This window comes from Ammospiza caudacuta, chromosome 5 (assembly GCF_027887145.1).
Source record: "Ammospiza caudacuta isolate bAmmCau1 chromosome 5, bAmmCau1.pri, whole genome shotgun sequence".
In the NCBI taxonomy this organism is placed as follows: domain Eukaryota; kingdom Metazoa; phylum Chordata; class Aves; order Passeriformes; family Passerellidae; genus Ammospiza; species Ammospiza caudacuta.
Window position 1 is genome coordinate 30170830 of NC_080597.1, and position 23927 is coordinate 30194756.

Genomic DNA, 23927 nt, shown 5'->3' on the forward strand with positions numbered 1-23927 from the left:
GCTTGGTTTGAAACATGCCTGAGCAGGTGAACTGACTAAAAAGCAGTCTGGCAGACAGTGCAGCCTTGCAGCAAAGGAGGCCCACTGGATCATATTAGCATGAATGGAGCCATCACAGCAAGGGAAGGAATTCTTTATTTGGCACTTGTGAGGTTACACATGAGTACTGTGTCCAAGTTTGGATCTGACAATCCACACAGACTTTGAAACACTGGAGTGAGCCCACCTGAGGGCTCCCATGGCAGGAAGAGGGCTGAGGAGAAACTGAGAGAACTGAGTTTGTTTAGCCTTCAGAAGAAATGACCTCAGGGGAGATCTTCCCACTGTCTACAATAAACTGATAAGAGGATATAGAATAGACGGAAACAGGTTCCAAAGAGTGAGAGAAAGGCAGTGGACTCAAGGTAGAACAGAGGAAGTTCTAACTGGATGCTTGTCTGGACAAAGCTTTATCTAATTGGACCTGCCTTGAATCACACAGCTGGTCAACCCACTGTTGAATAAAACAACACAATGGGAGAATAGGAATAGCTCTGAAAAACTCAGATATCATTCAAAGAAGCCGGCAAATACAGGAAAGATACAAGCAGAAAATCCTTACCAACTGATTCTGGCTACCTACATGCATTCTTTAGGAATTGTAAAGTAGATTTTAATGAAATATCTTGTTCACAGTCACTTTGGTTCATATTTTGTTTGTGCTGTATTTACAGAAATGGCGGTCCTTGCCTTTACAGGACATATGCCTACCATTCTCACATATTCAGGTAGAGGAGAGGTCCCCTCACTAGAAACAAATAAACACTACCATCCCCAAAGCCATCTCCTGCAACCCAAAAACTCCAATACTCTGCTGAAGTAGGCTTTTTGGAGTGCACAGTATTAAAGCCTTCTCTGCAAACCACAGGAACTTTTACTTTGCTATTTTACAGAGTGAAAATAAATTGGAAGGGAAGTGAAATAAATTACGTTTTACTGCAAAGAAAAAAAACCAACATTGAGTAAGTTGAGATAAGATGAATTAATGTCATGCCTGAAGCTATGAAAGAGCCAGAGGAAGGTGTATTTACCTTGCTGGAGATAGTAAATCACAAGATTCAGTCTTGCCTCAGGAATAACATCAACCAGAGGAGGCAGGACTTGCAAAGCCCCTTCTCCTCCTCGGAAAACCACCTGAAGAGAAAAGCAGCATATTGATAATCATGTATCAGAATATCTTCTATGATAAGTTAATTCAAGGAAATTAATCTTTAAATTCCTGCATAAACAGTACTAAAAGGTCAGTGGCTCTGGCATTAGTTTAGGTCCTGCTTTTGTATAGCTGTAGATTATACAGTGCGACAATCTTTATTCTGAAAAATAGAAGTATTTAATCCATACGTAAAGATTAACTTATTTCAGCTTTTAGCAGCTCAAAAGAGTGATACATTATATATCAAAGATTTAAAAGAATAACATAGTCTGAGTGAAGGGAACACATACAAAACTATAAACTGCTTATGATGTTTTCATATGAAAAACTTAGGCTAACAACTCCACATTTATTGACACGGGACTGAGTGATACAGGATCCTAAAATGATCAGGAGCAGTTGGTTATACTCTGGTTTCACATGATAGTTCCTCCAACAAGATCTAATGTACTTATTCAATAAAGCACTGACAAAAATACCAACATACAAAATAACACTAACTTTAAAAAGTCCAGTTTGAAAGCAGTTTTAACTCTTGGAGAAAGAAATGTTAGCTTGTGATAACTGCTCTTGAAAAATGACAAGGCAAGTAACTACCTGTCATTAAAGATGAGCAATCTACTGTTACCAGTTGTTCAGCAAAATAATAATACCACTGAAAGGAAAATTAACCATTAGTTCCTCTTAGTGACTCTTTTACTGCAGAACACAAAAGTATTTTGCTTTTACGAGAATTTTTTTTCCTAGAACTCCCTGCTTAGTACTTTTGGGATGGAGGCCATTTTCATGAGCTATCTTTATTCCAGTCAAATTGTTCTGGTACTAAATAGAGTTCAGGGTCATTCTGACTTGTTTCTACAGTGTCTTTACTGAGTGGGCTACACAAAGTATCTTGCATAGGTACTCTTACACAACATACATTATTTTAATATGCCTTCAAGACTAAAAGCAACAGTATTATTATTTTCTTGACATTGTCAGGGAAAAATTCCAGGAAAAAAGTAAATAAATACACTTGATAGCACATTCATTATACTGGTAGGATTCCTGGAATGGGACTTATATGGCAGCAGAGACTCAATCAAGTCTGCAATTTTTCAAAATATTCCAATTTATTAATCATCATGAAAAGCTCTACAAGTGAGTGCAGTTCATATTAAATCCCAGAAATGCTTTGCTTACCAGATTGTGCTTAATGAGCTCCTTGCCAAACTCAAAAGATGATGAGGCACTGTCTGTCAAGTTTTTGAGCTCTGCCTGGAATTACATACATTCCAAAATTTTAATATAAAACCAAAAAAGCTCAGAAGCCTAAGTGGAGCTACAAATGAGCTTCAAATTTGATACCAAAACATCTCCATTGGTGTTGGATGACTAGAAGATTTTGCCTTTCCACTTCTATCTAATTATTTTAGCAATTGGGTAATACATATAAACACAAAACCAAAAGGGCACTGGGAAAATGGTAAGACCATTGGGCACATATGTGGACAGATGGTTTAATGTCAGGGAAACTGAAATAGGTGACATTCCTATAAGAACAGAGTGGCAAGGTAAAGGCCATTATCAACATTACTGATTAAGACAAAGGAAAAGAAACATGTATGGAATCTTAAACTAAAATAAAGATGAATTGAAGGACTGTCCAATAGATACCTCTGCAGCCTTTCCATTGTAAAGTCGGAAATGGTTACAAGCCTTAAGGTTAAGAGCAATGGTGCTGTCAGGAACTTGCTGAAGATAAACAGCTAGCACTTCCTGTGAGACATCATAGTAATCCAGTTTGTAATAGCACAGGGCCACATATACATTCAGAGCCAGATATTCCCTGCAGGAAAGAGGATTAAAGAGAACCTTTAAATCCTACCAGATAGTTTAACATTTCTCCACTGCAGTGCCTTAAAATCAGTAAATAAAAAGAAAGCTTTCACAACTATACATATTTTACAAACACATCAAAACTGGGGCTTCTGAGAAATGCTTAGGGCTTCTCTAGTTTGTCAGCTAGGACACATTCACAGTATTTTTTTCCACAGCAGCTACTGCAGCTTTTAAAAATTACCAACCAAACTTTTGGTTTGCAAGTCTGGGAAAGAGAGGCAACTTCACACCACAGAAACGTGCAGAACATGAGCATCATAATTGGCCTGGCAGAACATGATTTTCTAAGCAACATACTCAAAGACATTTAATGTGCACATAAAAGTTTGTACCAAGTACAATTATTTCAAAAAATCCTTGTCATTACAAGCAGTCAAGCCAGAAGAACTGGACAGAAAAAAGACAAGCATTTGTGAAAACTCTAAGTAAAAGGGTAATTGTTATGAAGGTTAGCCATTTAGCTTTGAGTGATTATTTCTGCAGGACTTGGAGGTTAAAATCTCTTTCCCAAGCATGACATGATACATGCATTATGATGGACTTCTCTGAAACATTCAAGAGGAGATAGATCAAAAGATAGCAGTATTCTGGGACAGCAGTTTCTATTTTCTTAAAAATACTTCCAGCCTTGTTAAATTCTGAACTAAAAATTTGCAGAACATGACAGAAAAACCCATCAACAAGTATCACAGAAGATAAACAGAGAAGGAAAGAATTTCAGACTTAAAGGAATGCAAGGAACTCTACATAAAACCCAAGAACTGAACCCTTCTAAGAAAGGCTAAGATGTGAAGGAGAAGTCAATAATTCAAGTCCCAAGATCTGCCATCAGAGGGGAAAAAATAAAAAGACAAAGCAGGTACATAACCATATATCATTTCAGAAGAAAAAAGTAACAAAAAAAAATCACAATTAATTAACCAACAACTTCACAAAAAGAAAACAAGAGAGAGCAGACTTCTTTTTAAATGTGGGGTTTTCAATAATACTTTAAATGAACAAAATTAAGGAGCTGCAACTGGTGCACATTCTGTGATGAGAAAGGGACACAGCAGTTGTTGAAAATGTCTACTTTCAGGAATCAAGCAACGATTTGGAATTTAAATAGCACCAATAACAGATGCTCCAAAAGGGATTAGAGATGCGCACCGATTGTCCAGCAGAATGCGCTTGTAGATATCAATGGCTTCTTGGTAGTGGGACCGCATGTAGTGGATGGATGCCAGGCTCAGCTGATCTTCTGTAACATCCTGCAGGTTCTGGTGAGAGCTCATCAGTTTCTTTTCATCACTGAACTAAAAAGAGTGGGACATGTTGTCAGAAGAGTTCAACAAAAAAAAGCTTTTTAATTAAACAGGTTAGTTTTGTCCTTGCTGGTAAACACCATTAAATATCTGGAAAACTGCTGTTACTTTAAAGTTAATTTGACCAGTAGAGAAAGACAAACATAAAGAAGCAGATGAGTTCAAATTGAATAAATATTAGGCTAAAACTAAGCACACATTTTCCTTTAAGGTATGATTTAGATATAATTACATGTCATGTGCTTTGATGGATAAGAGGGAAAGAGCTGAATTAATTATTTCACAAATGGAATTTTGCAACACAAAATTTCATTGTAATTATTCAAGCCAGCAAAAATTTTGCTGTTTGTAGATCCAAATCTAATGTCTCATGCATAGCAGAAAAACACAATACTTGCAAACACACAAGCCCTAATTTTACTAGTCTTCTTAAACAGCACTAACAAGTTCACTTCCACCAGCCTCCAATTTCTAGTTTCTTTAAGTAAATAATTATTTTTAAAAGCATTGCTGAATAGCACATATAACACACACACAGAAGGCTAAAAACAAGGAACAGAGTTAAACATGCCCATTATATTTGTACTACAATAGTGAGGTTGAGGCTATTTACCAATCGGTCTGCTCAAATCACTTATTCCACTGCTTCCCTTTGCTGGTTTTGCTGATTCAACAGTAATTATGAATTTCTCTTAGACACAATTTGTAATATATATTTCTTTTTCCACCTAACTCCTAGTTTTCTTCAAATTCTTCTCCTCTCTCTTTGAGCCAATCGCAAAGTTAAAGGCAAGATAAGATGCTTAACAGAACTAAAGGCATTGGGCTTTGTAGCTTTGGTAAAACCATTTATTTCCAGTGACTAACTAGATAAAGAGAAGTTGCATATTTCCTAGTTCATCACAGATGTCTGTAAGTGCCAATGCCACTGAAAAAAAGGCTTTAGATTTCTCTCTTAAAACTAACAGATATCTAAGTAAAGAGAATCTGACATCAAAGCCAACATTCAAGATTTATACTTCCTTTTAAGTCAGTATCATTAGTAGCAGAATGTTTCTTATGTATTCTGGTACAGGATGGTATAAAAGCTAATTTAAGGGAAGATACCTATGTGTAGCAAGTGAAATAAGCACTTAAATATTGTTGAAATTAAATTAAATTCCATGCTATTAACAATATGATTTCCTGGATACTGAACCCAGGACCAGTAACAGCATATACACCATTTTGGTCAAATTGCTACATATAAGAGAGCTGCAAGTTAGGAAAACTTGGTACATTTAGAAAAAAAAAAGTAAAATAGTGGCTTCTGCATTTCTGATTCTATTAAGGTTTCAGGCTCCTCATGTCAAAAATATCACTACATTTCTATTGTACAACTTATGTGAAGTGTACTGGTAATACTTTCCTTAGAAACATGCTGAGAGCATCTATTCTGAGATCATGTTTTCATACTTGCTTTCTCCTCCACATTTTAATACAGTAGGGTGGTTATGAAAGATGTTTGTTCTTCTGCCACCACAGGCATTTTAATTATTCTGCCAGGCTGCCAGCATAAATTACACATTAGTAAATTGAAAAGAAAACAAACAAAGCAGGAGTGAAGGAAAGACATCATACCTTATGTGCCAGGTGAAAGAGTAAACGGTTCTGGAGACCACTCTTAGGTGCTGAAAGGGAAATTCAGTAAGTATTATTATAATGAACTACTCACAGGGTATCTCTTTATATTTTTAACTTTCTTTCTCAATAGATATGAATGCACCCCTACTCTTTCATTAGCTAGCCCAAGTACAGATCTTCACTGAGAGCCTTGGCAGATCATACTTTGGGGGAGGTTCTACCAATTTTAGAGTGGTTTAGATGTCTTCCTCATTCCTATCTTCATTCCCTGACTATTTCTTTTTAAATCCCTGTTGAAAAAAAATTTTCATTGGCCTCTACCTTCAATAAGACTTAAAACTTCTATGAATTACATTATTGTTTCCCTACAGCGATTTCTCAATCACTCCCTCGGGGCTTTGGGACACTTTTTCAAAATAAAAAGCAGCAACAGGTAAACTCAAGGCTCCTTCTATATGTGTCACATTTGAAATAAGTTTTGATTTATAATTCCAGGAATCTCGATAACTTCTAGTGTATTGAAAAACCCAGTGCTGCTACCATTTTGTTAGGTATGCACATTACATGATATCTCTAATATTTCTTCTGTCCCTAGGAATGAAAGGCACACAAAAGAATTCTAGGGACAGAGCAGATAAGATTCAAACTAAGATATGGCAAGAGATTGAAGAGGGATATTTTCTTACTAGAGCCAGTAAAGTGAATGAAATTTCTTGCTCCAGCAGGATTAGGAATTCCATTGATTTCACTCCATATAACACAAATTGTAAACTGCAGAGTTTTAAGTCACTACAGCTTTTTGCTTCACCAAGAGCTACACATGTCCTGGTCAAACAGAGCTATTCATTTCTTTTGCAAGCAATCTTCCAAAAAGCCTTCCCTTGTTTCCTGTGCTTTTCCTAGCCTAATGAGCACTCTCATTCTTGCTCAGACCAACCAGCTGGCAAAGCATGTTCCACAGAAGGGATGTACATGCAATCTTTACAAAAAGCAGAATTACTTACTGTGTTTATAAGGCCACAAAAGTGCAGAGTTAGCACAGCCATAGCCTGTAACACAAGGCTGTAATTCTTCTGACATCCTAAACCATAAAAGAGGGCTCAAACCACCAATCCCTCTTCCCCGCCACCCCCTGAAGATGGAATTTATTTTTAAAGCAATTTAGGGAGAGATTTCCAGGTTTCTTATTCTTTTTCCACATAGTAGGTAAACTTTGTAACACAGTGGACAGTGCCAAAACCCAGGCCATTCTGATAAGATTGCCAGCACAAGGCTGCCCACCTACTTCTATAAGTACAGCAACTATTTCTTCTCTTTTTTCCTTAGCAATCTGTGTTATTCAACTGTGTTTCTAGAAAAATTAGGACAGTTAATTGTATTTTTAACAAACTACTAGAATAGAAGACCAAAATACAAAGGTGGTATGAGAGCATTCTCACAAGACCACAACATCTTGTAAGATAGTTCTAACAGAGCATCAAGTTGTTGAGGAGCTAATTGTCTTCAGCCTAGGATATACGTGGGAATTAGGCTATTTATTAAATAACAGAAAGTTTCTGATTTACAATAAATACTGCATAGGCAGCTGTAGTAGTATAACTGACATGACAGTATGTATATTTCATCCAGCGAGTTAGAAAGTGAAGAGTACCTTAATTTAAATGCACGCTCTTTACTCTACATTTTCCCCAGCATTAATTGATAGGTTTCTATATCAAAGTTTAGAAGGGTTGCACATGGACCCTACATGTGCTTTTCTGAGAAGCTTCAACCACAACCATCCTTCACAATTCAAAACATTTGGTCATCAAAGACTCCAAAAATACAAGCAGGACATATTGTGGGATTTTTACTGAAAATAACATATTGTATAATCACAGCACCATGGGTAAAGACACCAATGTTCCTTTTTTGAGTAGGTTTTCCTGTTTTTTTCCCCTTTTGAGTGTGTTTTAGCATTAATTTCACTGTGAAAATTGTGACTTGCAAGCAATACTGTCAAGAATCTAAACCAAGGAATTTTTGTTTCATTGGTCAACCAGTGAGTTTGCAGGCTACCCTTGCAAACCTGGCATCTGATCTGACATCAAAATTGTTATTTACTTCTTGGCAAAAGCTGGAACGTTAGCCCACATTATTTAACACTTAAAACCAGGCGAAAGATGAAATCTGAGTTTTGATGGTGTGCATGGATATATGTAGGGTGGAAAAGTGTCCTGCTTCATAAGATATTATATGATACTAGGTATCTGATATTCTTTAAAATGAATTGCTTAAAATTCCACGCAAATATAGCCCTGTCAATATAGTAAGCAGAAATATGGAAACATTCAACATCAGCAGTTTCTTTTCTCTGAGTGTCAAATGCATTCTTTAAGGAAGACAAGGCAACATATGAACAAGGTTAGATTAGTTTTCAGAAAGAATGGGGTCATGAATATTGGATAAAGACGCTGTCAATCACTGGAGCAGGAAGTGATACAACTGCCTCATCAGAGACAATGATTTTTAAGGGACATTTAAAGGACATTAGTTTGCTTTTTATTATACTGAATTTCATTGTCACTGATCTATTAATACTACAAGGAAGCACAATCTCCTTTACTTGTTCTACTTTTTCAAGACAATGACTTTTTTTTTTTTTAATCAGTACTAAGAAATCTTGGGATCATAACGTACACGATGGTAATGCTGCATGGCAACAAACTGGACCCTGCTTCAGGTCTAGTATTAGCCTTGTACTCAAGCACTGAAGTAGCTGGATGAGATTTATCTCTTTACACCTAGGAAAAGCATTGACATTCCTTTGCCAGAATTTTTGTCATGATCAGTGCTGCTTTTCCAGGCACTTGCATCATAGCTGTCACAGATCTTGAAAGTGTTCTGTATATTTTTATGCGTTGACACTGACATGCACCTACTGAAGTATTTGTTAAAATATAACAAGCAATTACAGTAAGAATGAAGACGTTGAAGACGTCTTCACTAGTTATTAAACAAAACATCAAACTTACTAGAAATGGCAGCTCAGATCTTTGTGGGTTCCATATTGCTGTCCCAGGCAGTAAAAAGATGATGAAATAGAGTCATGGACAATCTGGAATTTGTCCTCTCTCATAAGAGTGCAAGGCACTGCTGGTCATGCATCCAGCATTAACAAATCCCATCTAGCACATAATGCATATTCTATAGCATATTCTTCACACACTGACAGGCATAGAACACACGCTAAACACACCAAGCAGGAGCTGGTAGCAACAGAGCAGCACTTAGAAGGCTCCGTCCTGATAGTACAAAATACAACCAGAGGAAACCTTATTCTCCTTGTCCTGAGAAACAACACTCTGCTCATCTGAACACAGTAGCTGAATGAAGCCCTCTGTGTCTGAAACCAAAGCTTCACTGGTGGAGGGGGAAAATGAAAGGGAATGGGAAAAATGTTAAAAAAACCCCATGGGCCAGCAGTGAGGTTTACATTTACACCCATTTGAACAACTCAACTGTTCAGAATTTTCTTGAATGAAATTTATGGAGGATATTCACTGAAATTTTCCCATTCCTACAAAACTTAAATGGCAGTTCAGCTATGTTCAGTTACTTGCAATACACACACATTTAATTTCAGTCATCCTAAGCACAAAGTAAATTAAAGATAATCAAATTAATTACTCCTGGGCTGTAGCTTCCACTATACTTAAAAAAACAAAACAAGAAAATAAGGTTAGTAGCTTTTAAACATGTGATATTTTTACTTGTGCACTTTGGAAGTTCCATTTATGAAATGGCTGCTTCAAAACCTCAGCTAAAATGCACCAAAAATAATTACTGTTCTCAAGACAGAGAGTACAAGCAACAAAGCAGATAAAAATCATGCAGCTGAACATGCAATCATAAGAAAAGAAAAACCCAGGAACTGTTCTGTGCCTGCTTGTAACCGAACATTTTCTCTGGTGATAACTATTTCACACCTGAAAAACACTATTTCACAAATAAGAAAAACTGGTTTGGAAAAGATCATTCCTCTTACTAACCCATCTCGGCTTTTGTAGAATATTGCTCGTTTCAATATAGGCTATAAAATGAGTTCTCTGTTTAGTTAAACCACATTCAGATCTGACACATGCAGAGATGTGAAGAAGCAAAGTAATTACAAAGCTTTTCCCATCAAAAACTGGAAGGGATAAAAAAACCCCCAACTTTAATGAATGGTTCAGCAATACAACCCTGTCTGTGCATGAATCTTAAATTTAATTCTAAGATTCCATTTATCCTGAAAAGACTGTTTTACATAACAGACTTAACTGTAGCCCCACTTATGTGCACATTTTGTGGTTTAAAAGAACAATTTTAGTTCTTATGCTTTAGTTTTTAGTTTCTTTCTTAGTGCAAGCCAACAGCTTGTGAAAGCACTATTCTGGCTTCAAAACACTTGGATCACTTGCCAGGATCACAGTCCAAGTGTGCCAGGCTGAGTTTCTGTTCTTGGGCCTTTGCAAAGCAAAGAACTGGAAATGCAACACAAGAGTATTAGTTTGTATAATGAAAAAATAATAATTTGTTGTTATTAATATATTCTTAATCAAGATCAATAGTTTAAGCCTCATTCTCTCAAGACAAGATTGACTACTCAGAGCACAGAAAACATATGTTCAGCCAATGCATGAGAACACAGATGCAAAAGGAGTCAGCAAAGCATCACTTGACAGCTTTACTATGGGATGAATACAAAGCAATAGTAGCTGACTTGGAAGTAACTGTACCTTCACCTCAGAACTAGGAACATTAGTGAGTGCAATGTGAGCGGACAACAGGGGAAAAGGAGAAGCCAGAAATATCTGAAACGATTTTGGAAGAAAGCCTAGAGGAGGTAAAATACAATTGTAATGAAAAACCTTCAAGGAGGGATTTTTCTTTATTGCCTTTTTGTTCTACTTCTAAGGTTATATTTGCAGTAATTCTTTTTTATATGACTTTTTATATTCAGTCTTATTCTTTCCTGAGAGGATCACAGAATGGCTTAGATTGGAAGGGACCTTAAAGATTTCTAATTCCAATCTCCCTGCTGTAGCCATGGACATCTTCCACTAGACCTTAAAGATTTCTAATTCCAACCCCTGCTGTAGCCATAAACACCTTGCTCAAGGCTTTGTTCAGCTTGGCTTTGAACATTTCCAGGGACAGAACTTCTCTGGGCAACCCTTCACCACCTTCACAGTAAAGAATTTCTTCCTTGTATCTAATCTAAACCTACTCTCTTTCATTCATTTCATAAAAGCCATTCCTCCTTTCTTCTATCACTAGATGCTTGTGTTAATGGTCCTTGTTCAGCTCTTTTAAGTCCTGTCTAGGTACTAGAAAGCCTCAATGAGGTCTCCCTGAACCCTTTTGCTCTCCAAGCTGAAAAATCCAATTCTCTAGGAAAGGTGCTCCATTCCTCTCATCATTTTGGTGGTCTACTCTGGACTCACCCCAGCAGGTCCATGTCCTTCCTGTGCTGGGGACCCCAGAGCTGGATGCAGCACTGCAGGTGGGGTCTCACCAGTGCAGAGCAAAGGGGCAGAATCCCCTCCTTCATCCTGCTGCCCACACTCCTTTGGATGCAGCCCAGGATACAACTGGCTTTCTGTGCTGTGAGTGCCATTGCTGGGTTGTGTCCAGCCTCTTGTCCACCTGCACTCCCAAATCCTTCTTGGCAAGGCTGCCCTTGATTCCTTCATCCCCCAGCTGGTGTTGATACCAGGGGTTGCCCTAACCCAGGTGCAGCACCTTGCACTTGGTTGTGCTGAACTTCTTGAGGTTCTCACAGATCGACCTCTCAAGCCTGTCCAGATCCCTATGGCTGGCATCCCATCCTTCAGTTGAGTGAAGAGCACCACTCAGCTTGGTGTTATTTGCAAACCTGCTGAAGGTGTACTTGATCCTGTCATCTGTGTCATTAATGAAGACATTAAATAACTCTGGTGCCAACGCAGACCCCTGAGGGACACCACTGGTCACTGATGCCCACTGGGACTCTGAGCTGTTGATCACTACCCTCTGGATCTGACTGTCTGACCAATTCCTAACCCACCTAACAGCCTACCCACCAAATCCATATCTATACAATTGTGAGAGAAGAATGTTGTGAAGAATTGTGTCAAAAGCTTTACAGAAGTCCAGATAAATGACATCAATAGCCCTTCCCTTGCCCACTGATGGAGTCACTCCATCATAGAAAGCCACTAAGTTGGTCAGGCAGAACTTGCCCTTGGTGAAGCTGTGCTGGCAGTCCTTAATGACCTCCCCATCCCCTCTATTCCACGAAGTTTGAATTAAACAACAACAAGCTAAGAGATCAATTCATGTCTATTATAAAATAAAGATAAAACCTTGCTCCACAAGAGATTGTGGACTATGCATCTGTATGAATACATTAATTGCCTCATGGCTTTTAATGATTGTTTCCTAAATTTTAAGTATCCTGATAATTTTTCCTCATTAATGGAATGATGGTTAACAACAATTTCCTTAAGCAACAATAGTATATAACAAGAAAGAACTTGATTTGATTTCAAGATATTTACATGTTTGTGTGGAAAATCTATTCCAGAAAGCTAGCTGATATTTATACTTCCTTTCACACAGATATTCTGTCACTGTAGAAATATAGAACTATAGCTAAAACTAAATTAGTTCTCCTTAATTTGTTTTAGCAGTATGCTACTTTCATGGGTTTAGCATAACTGCAGCAATAAACTACACAAGAATTCAGGCAAAATAATCCCAAAATAGCAATGGTAAAGAGTCTAATATTAACACTACCTATCATTTTTTCAGTGATATTCAAGGCAATATTAGATAAATGGTGTTTTTCTAAAGACTTTTCCTCTTCAAAGAAATTTTTTTTATTTTTCTTCAAGGTTTTTGCACAACTGTGGAAGAGAGCACAAGACAATACAGCCTCAGCTGTCAACACTATATTGCAAACAGCCACCAGTGATGCAATCCCAAATTGTTAAAAAAACCTAAAAGAGGATCTGACTTAAAACTAAAAAGGTTTAAACTCAATATAAGAAAGATTGAAAGGGGAATACACCACACTTACAAGCTTACAAGTGGAGAAAGGACAAGTATTACAAATCCTCAACTGTGACTGCTTCCCCACCAAGCTTAAGTAGCCAGAAATCACCAGGATTGCAGTACTCACAACAAAGGTCTGGCACCTCATTGTAAGAACTGGCATGCTGTCCTTCTTAAACAATTATGTAAAATCAAGAATTGATCAGGAACTGAACTAATGTGACCACTCCATTATTTTCTGTTCCCTCCCTCAGTTCTTGCTTTCTTAATGGTCCCACCCTTGCCTCCAGCACCCAAGTACCACTAACTGCACCCCTTGCTCTGCCACTCACCATATTACTACTAATTAATCTGAAGGGGCATGACAAACATCAACCTTCCCTCTCCTCCAGCTCACAGTTAATAAATGTGCATGCCAGCTGTGTATATGTCATCTCTAGAATGGATTGCTGTAACTCACAAGATGTGAAGCTGATGACAATGGCTCCAACTGGTACAGGATGCAGCTGCTTGCTTCCCCCATGCTTTAGGTCACAGTGACACCTCAAAGCTCTATTGCCCATTTACTTTTAGATTCACTTCAAGTTCTAGGTTGCAATCTCCAAAGCTCAAATTTTGGTACATTAAAGATTAAATTATTTGTGAATATTAGAAATTTACACACCTCTGGAACAATGCAAATCACAAAGCTCTGCATGAGGTTTTTTTACAATTGAAAATAAAAAACCCATTTCTAGTTGTGGGATTCAAGCTCAGCATGATCTTTTTGAGGATTTTAAAGTGATATGAGAACCTAATTATTTTTTAAAAATGCTCCAAAGCTATCCTTTTGGAAGACATTCTTTCACAGCAGAAGAAAGTACACTACTATTTTCTTCCTACTCTATTTTGCAGTCCAAGACAAGAAGACTAATGAAAGAACAGAGAAAACCTATCCTTCAATAAGAGTTTTATCCTAAGAAGGCAGGTCAGAAGTTGAGTGAGATATCACTACTACTAATTTTACTTAAAAAGCACGGAGAGAGTATGGTTATAGAAAGCAATCTAAATCACTAAAATACATAAAAAGTGATGGGCAACAAAATTAAACTACAGAAACATTTTTAGGCAGTAAAAATTGCCCTGGAATCTAATTTTCATTCCTCCTCTTTAAAGGAACCCATGCATGTTCAGATTTAAGTAGAATTATAATAATGTGACTATTGAACTCTATACCTGGAAGAACCAGATACCTAACATCAGACTTACAAGGCAACAAGATCACCTGCTAAGTCACTCAAAATACATAAACAGAGCTCTTGTCTTCATCAGGGAGAATGCTTAGTTCTCTCAGATGCTTATTTTTTTATGATTTCATGATTTAATTTGCTTCATCTGCACTGGCTCAGGGACACAGAATCAGTCAAAAGAAAAGTAATATTTTGTTGCTGGTTGGCATATGCTGGGTTTTGCATTTAGAAATTAATAAGAGAAATTATTTTCCAGATGCTTCTTTTAGTTCCAGCTGCTCCACACCCCCAAGGTATTTTTCGGAAGGAAACTGCATCATAATTCTCCCGTTAAAAGAAAGTTAAAATTAAGCAACCCCCAAACAAAACCCCAAACCCAAAAAACTTTGCTCTCAAGTATCCTTTATTGCATCCTTTTCTAGAAATTACTTTAAGTGTTCAAACCAATAAGCAGTCTTTTCCAACAGAGCACCACATCTCACCTTTCAAGGCTGCTTGTTCTGCTTGCGTGTACATCCCCAGAAAGAAGTAGGTACAGGCAAGGTTCACCCAAACCTCTGGTTTGCAAGTTGCTTGCTTGGTTAAAGCCTCATATTCCTGTAACAGAAGAGAGGGTTGATTTTTAAAAAATGTGTAATAGCGCATACTTGTATTAAATATAATTCTTTCTTCCACAGTTTTACAATGTATCATTAAATTACCGACATCAAACAATTTATTCTGAAGTTCACTGCAGTCCTAACTACAAAACTGTTATTTTAAGCTATGTCCCTACTTTTTTGTTTACAACAATATAACGGACCACAGGGAAAAGCAGTGCCATAAATCATCACATATAAGGAGGATTTCTGTCAATATTGAAATTACAGAGATATAAAACATATTTATATTGTAAATATATTATAATAAAAATATTATTTACATATATAAGCCCCAATATAAGTAAGCTATAAAAGCATCAATATAATCAACTTCTGTTGCTTTCCTAAGTTCTCCTCCAGTCAAAGCCTGGGAGCTATAACCACCAGGGAAATCTCTTTGAGAATACTTACTGAAGCAAGTGTTAAGTGTGTTTTTGTAAACCTGTAGGTAGTGTCTTAGTGTATATTAAACCTGTGGAAGTGTGTGTTAAGTCTGAGATTATGTAATATAATAACATCAAGTGCAGGAAGAAAAATTTTTTTGTACAACTAATAACTAAAATAAGTATTTTAAATTATATTTAATTTTATCACATCCTTTTTTTAGTTCCTATTTTTGTCTGTTTTATAATTACATATTAGTACAGTGGTACATGTATATAATTTATAAATGTATAGATGTGTGTATATACATTGGGGATGTGTACTCAAAAATTTTTTACTAATTGGGGTACAGCAAAATTGCTTGGAGACCACTGCATTAAAATGCAAGCCTAAAAATTGGTATTAGGCAAATTCAAGATCTCCTTATAGATGAAGATTAGTAATTTGTAGTAAATATTAATAACCTGTTCCTAACTTTACCATTTCCCATTTTAAGATCTATAGTCAACAGCTATAGAAAGGCTCTTGATAGCATATTCTGATATTTCTTACACATCCACATTGACTACACATCCTTTAATTCTGCCACACAAACTTCTTCATTTCTTGTTATTTGTAAAACAGCAAAACTTAACAGATCAATCTTTCAATCTACTTCTTTAAAAAAAAAAAACAACTTGGCAGCCACTAAACAATTATACTCCTGAAGATAAGCTTATCTTTTCTCAGAGTAACAACAGGTACTAAAAACAGAGGCATGGAGCTCTCTAAATGCCATTTTTTCCTGTGTCACAGTTCTGACAGATTCCTAGGAAGGACCATCCCAATGGAAGTGCCTGCTGCTGGTGCTCCTACTCTTCATCCAGCCATGGAGGCATGAAGCATAAGGCAAAGCAGGCAGGGTCATGCAAGGTCCTCATCAGACCTGCTGAAGGAATGTCATCCATGCACTCCAGATCACTGCAAGCCACTCATCCCTCCCAGCAAAACAGAGTCTTGACTCTGTACTTGTTCCCCAAATATGAACTGGAAGCACCCTCTGCCTAGGGAGAGTTTAGCAGATTGAGCCTCTGTGGGTGGGAGACTTCTTACCTCTGGGGAAAAGGACAGAGATATATATACATAATGAGATAAAATAAGCCATGCCCAAAGGACAGAAAATCCCAAGAACACAAACATGCTGATAACAATAAAGTTTAGAGCTTGTAAGCATAAAGAATTAATTTTTCTTTGTTGCCAAATAAAAGTAAACTGCACTCTGAAACAGAGAAGAAACTTGTAAGGAGCACCTTAAAAGCCAGCTCAGTCTTGCTAGTATTTCAGGGACTAGCTGTCCAACAATATTTACAATAAATAAATATAAATATCATAAACATCATCATAATAATGATTAATATTTTTTAAAATAAAACATTTGCATAGAGGCCAACCTTTCCTACTGAGGCCAGTTTAATCTTGATGTAGGCCTGTCAAGGAGCTCTGAGATATAGGCCACTGCTGTTTAGTGGGACCATCTGGAATCTTTCAAAATTCATTCAGATTAAATGCACCCAAAGGTCTCTCCTGTCTAGGGCTTCAGGCAGATTAATTAGAAAAGACAAAGTGCACAAACACAAGTCATGTTATGGCCCGGCCCTTCAAAGTAAGCAATATATAAAGAGTGTTCTAGCAGTACCAATGTGAATCAATGGAAACATTAAATAAAAATTAGGACTATCAGTGCTCCTTACCCTGTAGTTCTGGACCATGTGTCTGGACTATGTGTTGTTGCCCTCTCCTCACTGAAAGCCATTCAACATCAGTCTCTCAAAGACTACTTCACAAGAACTTTCCCCCCTCCTTTCTCAATAAACCAACAAACCCAAACAAACTAAATACTCTCAAACCTGTCCTAAGAGTCAACCAGTGGCATGCTTTTGCCATCCAGCAGCATTAACAACTCCTAGCTATTTCACTGTCCTCCTCCTCATACCTCGATCACTAGACACGTGCAGTTTTCCTCAAAAGCAGGCTGCCAGGTCAATTGTCCACAACTATGGACATGTACTGACCATGTGGAGGGCCAGCTTAATGCCCTTATTACATGTCTGATTCTTCAAGCCCATAAACACAGATGCTGAAGAGCCAATAAACAAGCCAACATATATGGCTGCTGGACATGTGCTCAAAGAGATACTTATTGTAACCTGGCTACAGACATCATAGAGACGCCTAGAGAACTCCCAGAGCTCAAAAATCCAGTTCTTACTTTGTCTTCAGCTATCAGGAACTGGAGTGTACCTGTATTCTCACACTTCTCACAGAATTACTCAAGCATGAGCAGATACTGCCCATGGATGAACAATTACACTGGTATAGCCCTGGTCCTTCCATGACTTACAATTCGACTAAAATTATCCTGAGCCAAGCTGGCGGGAGGTCCTGATCAGTGAAGTGGTAGAATTGCTCCTATTTCTCTGCCAGGTGGCAGAAGATTGGAGAGACTGTTGCTGGCTGGTTGTAGGATTTTGACAGAAACAATGCATTGAAGGCTCTGGCCCAGGGATAATTCTTTGCTCTCATGTGTGCAGTTGATGAACCAAAATGGCATTAGCATGTCCAGCAGCTGCACCATGTGTGCCCAGAAGCAGAGGGTACAGGCTACAAGTGTGAAACTTGTTCTTGAATCCAACCAAGAAAAGCACCTGCCTATGCCAATTTGTCTCATAGATTTTTTAAAATATACATATAGATATAGATCTATATATCTATAGATATAGATCTAGATCTATAAATTTTAAAATATCTGTACGTAGATACAGATATTTAAAAATGTAACAAACCATCACTTTCTTAAGGCCCCAGCTGATTCAATTTATAAGACCAGGCAACTCAGAAACAGAATAATTGGCCTGATGCTCTAGTTCTGGTACTTGGATGACACTGGGAAATTTTTCAGAAGATTTAAGATTAGAGCCATGAACAAGTGGCAGCTGCTGCAGAAAGACAGATGAGTTTTTTCTGCATTTTTTTCCCATTATGGACACTAGATGTGGAAGATTCCAAAAAATAATTAGATGTCACCACATACTAGGAAAGCTCTGGTTGCCATATGACGCCAGGAAGACACAAGCTACTCAGAAAAAATAAGTTTGTCCATGAAGGAAGCTAGTCAGTCCCTCAGGAAGAACTGCACCATCACTGCTGAAGAGTCATCCCATTGCAATAGCATTTGTAAACTGGGGTACAGCAGGAGGGATGATCCCACCAGACCAGTGGCAGTGGCATAACCTTTGAGAAAGGCATCTGCTGTTAAGAAGGGGAAAGTATGATCCCAGTGAGGCTGAGGTTAGTGCCCTACCTAGAGGACATTTGACTGTTGTTGGTGTGCCTGTGATAAGAGAATGTGAATTCTCTCACATGAATGTGACAGAGATTTCGCTGTCATTCTCTCTGAAGATATTCCTGGAGCTGGAATGGACATCTGTGTGTTTTTCACTTATTCCCTGTTTCTCCTGGTGGTGCATGATGGCCACCTCATCACAACTCCCAGGCTTCTCCAAAAGTTGCTATGCAACCAACATGCCTGGCTCACTATGAACGTATCATCATTAATAAAAGCATGGAAAAGTGTGATTTCTGAAGACCCTCATCAGGTACATGGACCATGAACTGTTATATGGTGACACACACTATGTGTTGTCATTTGCAGGAACACATAGCAGGGTGAATCATTTAGGTTATATGCAATGTCATTCTGGATAATTCAGCAGAATCTTTGACCCAGAGTATTTTATCTACAGTGCTTTTGGCACTCCCCAAAGAGTGCTCCAAGATCTCAAGGATATAGATTATCAAGGAATTTGTCCTTGAGAATACAGCAACAACACCTCTGGAACACAGCAGATGAGATAGCAGCATTTTACAATTCAACGTGGATTTTGATAACTAAAAGGCAGTTCAGCCTCCACGGTGGAATGAGACCTACAGTCTTAGAAATTAAAACTAGAGTGTTCTATCCCCAGAGAAACTATGTTGAGATGCACAGGCTCATTTCCCACATGTCACCACAAAATTACAAAGCTATCAGGACTTATAACTGTGCAAAAAAACCAGCATTAAATCCGGGAAGACAAGCCCTGTGATCTCTCACTTAAAACATACACAATCAATCAAACTACAAATCGCTCATACAAACCTTTTATTGTCCCTTCTTGGGCAGATTACCAGGAAAAAGAAGGCTATGTTGCAGTGTTTAAAAGCCTGAATCAAGAGCATCACCTAGTGGTGAATCAAACACCACATGCAAAAACTAATTAGGAAAATCCAAAAGAAAGCAGTCACCTTTTCCTTGAAGGAAACATGTAAAATCTACTCTGGCTATAAAAGCATCTACTGGGTATTTATCAACCAGAATTTATTTCAAATTTATTTTCAAACTGTTTCTTATTTCAAAGAAATTGCAAGTTATTTTTCATCTGTATATGAACATTTTTCTTTTTTTAAACTTGCACAGCCTATTAACACCCAATACCTGGATGTAAATAAACTACAGCTACTGATTGTTGTATTCATAATATCTAAATCCTACAAGTCTAAACATGAATATTAATTTACTGTGATATCCTGCACTACTTCTATACTGTGTTTACTATCCATTTGATTCACTGAGCATTTCTAATAACTCTAACAGATGTTTCAATTTTTAAAGGGCAGAGTGCCTTGTGCCTTTCTTACTTAGAAGCTTTAGAGTTTTCACCTCATGTATGCATCTTGTGCATGTGACCATTTATCAAAGAAAATATCATCATTGTTCTATAATCTATTTATTTTCTTTTGTTAATACTTTAAATTAACATCTGTTTTTAATATTGATTCTAGGGAAAGCAAGTTCAAAGACTGCAAAACCAGCTATACTTGAGTTACACTTCACAGCGAGGGGACACAACAGAACTGTAAGAGGCAAACATATTTGAACAATTACCATATATTTTAGTGACTTAAAGCTTTTAGAAAAAAAGACCACCTCATTTAATTAAATTACCTAATACAAGAAAATGCAAAGAAAACCAATAAAGTACATTAAATAGTCAGGAGCATCAACCTCTAAAGAAAGAATTTTTTCATACCTGTCACAGATAAGCTACACAATGAAGACAAAAATATTATTAAACCTGAAAAATGAAACTGTGGAAACCTAGCTGCAAAAAAGGAATGATGGATTTAGGACCTGAACAATGACATTCAACAGAACAAATTAAGCTACCGACCCTAGTATGAAATAAGTCAGTACATAATATTTAACAAGTTCTATTTTCATAGGCAAAATACCATTTTTCCCCCAATCCAAACTGCTTCCCAGAGCATCTGCCTTATTACCGTACATTTGTACCTTAACTGGCCAGCAGGGCTGTTCCCTACTACAGACCATTTTCCTCCTGCTGCCATTATTTTATCACAGCATCCCAGTTTCTAACCTCGGGAAGCAGGATTTCCCCACCTTACCTCCAGAGCTCTCTTGTAGTCACCCAAATGAAACGCACAGTATCCAATCCAAAGGCTGCCATCCTCCTCCTCCTCCTCCGCCACGTGCTGCTTAAACTTTGCAGAGAATAAAGAATATAAGAATTTTGTCAGCTGCCAGAGTTTCTAAAGCCCCACAGATAACCAAAGCAATACTAGGCTATCATATATCATGGACAGTTTGACAGCTGTGGATGCTGCTGGGATGGAGCTGCTTTCACACTTCCAAGGGCAGCAGCAGGCAGCCCTCACAGGCCAAACCCGGCTCTGTGAAGCGGGGAGCAACAGATGCCGCTGCAGGGCCCCAAGGGGGCGAGAGGGTCCCAAGGCAGGGGAAGGGATAGTAAAGTGTGCCCTAAGGGCACAGCGTCGATACCGCTCTCCCGAGGAGAGCCCGTCACCTCCAGCAAGGCGATCGCGCCGGTGAAGTCCCTCTGAGCCAAGAGTTCTTCCAACTGCGGCACCTCCTTCCCTTTCTTCCTCCGCCTGTCTCCCGGCGGTGGGGTACCCCCCACGGCCGGCTTGGCCCGAGAGAGCATCTGGGCAGAGAGCAAGGAGGAGCCGGCTCAGAGCGGGCTCTCCCTCGGCGGTGCCTTCTCCGCCGCGTCCCCTGTTCCGCCGCCCCTCACCATCGTGCGATCCCTCACCGCCCCGCCGCCCCTCACCATCTACCATCCCTCACCGCCCCTACGCCCCTCACCATCCTGCGATCCCTCACCATCCTACCATCCCTCACCACCCTGCGATCCCTCACTATTCTACCATCCCTCACCGCCCCGCCGCTCCTCACCATCCTGCGATCCTTAACCGCCCCACCGCCCTGCGATCCCTCACCATCCTACCCTCCCTCACCGCCCCGCCGCCCCTCACCATCCTGCGATCCCTCACCATCTACCCTCCCTCACCGCCCCGCCGCCCCTCACCATCCTGCGATCCCTCACCATCTACGCTCCCTCACCGCCCCGCCGCCCCTCACCATCTTGAGGCCGGGCCCGGGCTCCGCGTTGAGCCGGCGGCGCCGTTGCCAGGGTAACGGCGGGATGGCGGAAGGCCGCGGCGAAAGGGCGCCGGCTGGCGACCGGCGCCGTCTCCAGGGTTCCGCTCCCCTGCGGCGAGCGGCGATCTCCGCGGCGGCCGCCTCAGTGAGACGCGCGCTGGTTCCTGCCTCAAAGCCCGTGGCGCTTCCTCTCCTCGCCTTTGGGCCCTGGCCTGAACATCCGGGGCCTGCACTTGGGTCGCAACAACGCCATGGATTTGGGACAGAGTGGCTGGAAAGCAGCCAGGTGGAAAAGGACCTAGGGGTGCTGGCTGACAGCGAGTCCAGGTGGCCAAGAAGGCCAATGGCATCGTGTCAGATAAAATGTGGCCAGCCCCTGTACAGTCGTGAGGCCACACCTCGAACCCTGTGTCCAATTTTGAGCCCCTCACGACAAGAACGACATTGAGGGGCTGGAGCTTGTCCAAAGGAGGGCAGCAAAGCTGCTGAGAGATTTGGAACAAAAGTCTAATTGTCCCAAAATAGGTTTTTTTTTTCACCTGGCGTTGGAGGCCAATCCACACACAGAGTCAAGGTCTTTGATGTATTTACAGTTCTGCACAGAAGAGGGTGCTGAGTGGCCAGCACACAAAGCCAGCATGAAAACTACCAAAACTTCTCATTGTTTATCCATTTTAGCAAACAAAGGCGTTAAGGTCCATTATCTGCAAATTACATAGTTCCCTTAATAATCAGTATTCTTCTATTGATTAATGAGTCTCTCACTTTTAATGCTGATTAGCCCACACAATCTATTGGGTCAGTGGCCATCAGTCAGTGGTCACAATTTACCCACTGCCAATTACATTGTACCCAGCTGGGGCTGATTCAGCACAGTCGCTGAGCTGTCTTTATTAGCTTCTTCCTTTGCTTGGGGGTTCTGCCAAATGTCCTTATGGCCTATAAATTCTACATTCCTTGTGTCCACTATCAGTGGTACATCCTTATTCCCAAGCTTTGTTAACCTCCATGTAGGTCTGAGATAATTGAAACATGTCAAGCCCTAAACCTTGACAAGGCAGTTCTACCAATAACTAATTTTTTCTTTCTAACACCTGGACATCACTTAGAGCTTGCTTGTTAGCTGCTCCCTGTTTCACAGATTAAATCTCTTTTTGATTAGTCTCGAAAGTATACCAAGATAAATATCAAAGAACATATTTTCTTAAGATTAATAATGTAAGGATGAGTGGCTGAAGAAGCTGGAACTGTTTAACCTGGAGAAAAGGAGACTCAGATGAGATCTTACTGCTTTCTACAGTTACCTGAAGGGGGGGTTTAGCAAGGTGAGGGTTGGTCTCTTCTCCCAAGTGACAAGTGGAAACAGCTTCAAGTTAGGTTGTTGGAGGTTTAGACAGAGGTTTAGACAATTAGGAAAAAATTCTTCACTGAAAGGATGGTCAAGCATTGGAACAGGTTCTCCAGGGAAGTGATGGAATCACCATCCCTGGAGTGTTCAAAGGACAAGTAGATGTGGCACTTAGGGACATGGGAAGTGACAGACCATAGAGATCTTTTCCAACCTTCTATGATTAGAAATGTCAGTGCAGAGGACTAAAACATTACACTACTGCTGACAACTCAACTAATTAAAATACACATACTCATGGACAGAACTAATGAAGTATCTGCATTTCTACCTTTATCAGGAAAAAAACCCCAGCTTTTGTTTTTGGTATGAATAAACATATCCTGTCAGATTGCAATCATCTGTAATATAGACCAGCAGTAAAGAACTGTGTGCTGCTTCTTCAGAGTATGGGTTCCATATTTACTGTGTCCCAATCACTTCAAGATGGCTTGACCCAGGAATGATACACCCAGCTTGGAGCTCTGAGAGATTGCTCTCCAACCAGAAACCACTGGAGCACAGCAGCACTGTGACAGTGTCCCTGGATAATGAATGTGCTTTCATACCTCAGGCCACAAAGAAGGAAGGCAGATAATCCACTCTCCCACAAAGGATTTCTCTGCAAGAAATTAATTTTTAATTACTTAGTCAAAGTGATAAAGAATGTTTGCTAGTGATTTAGTCTGCTTTTATAGCTCTTCTCTATTATGTAAGGTATTATTTCT

At 39.3% G+C, this 23927-nt stretch overlaps 1 protein-coding gene across 1 annotated transcript in view; it reads right to left on the minus strand.

The window, feature by feature from the left end:
* The window catches only part of IFT56 (intraflagellar transport 56), a 47856-nt gene extending 25833 nt beyond the window's left edge, over positions 1–22023 (minus strand). Inside the window, exons 1-9 of the mRNA XM_058805254.1 lie at positions 21792–22023; positions 21217–21354; positions 20798–20893; positions 14771–14885; positions 5998–6047; positions 4223–4368; positions 2849–3020; positions 2375–2449; positions 1071–1173 (exon numbers count right to left, since the gene is read on the minus strand). Coding sequence (XP_058661237.1) covers positions 1071–1173; positions 2375–2449; positions 2849–3020; positions 4223–4368; positions 5998–6047; positions 14771–14885; positions 20798–20893; positions 21217–21354; positions 21792–21794 — 898 coding nt within the window. The 5' untranslated portion in view covers positions 21795–22023. The remainder of the gene's footprint in view (positions 1–1070; positions 1174–2374; positions 2450–2848; positions 3021–4222; positions 4369–5997; positions 6048–14770; positions 14886–20797; positions 20894–21216; positions 21355–21791) is intronic.
* Between the last annotated feature and the right edge of the window lie 1904 nt (positions 22024–23927).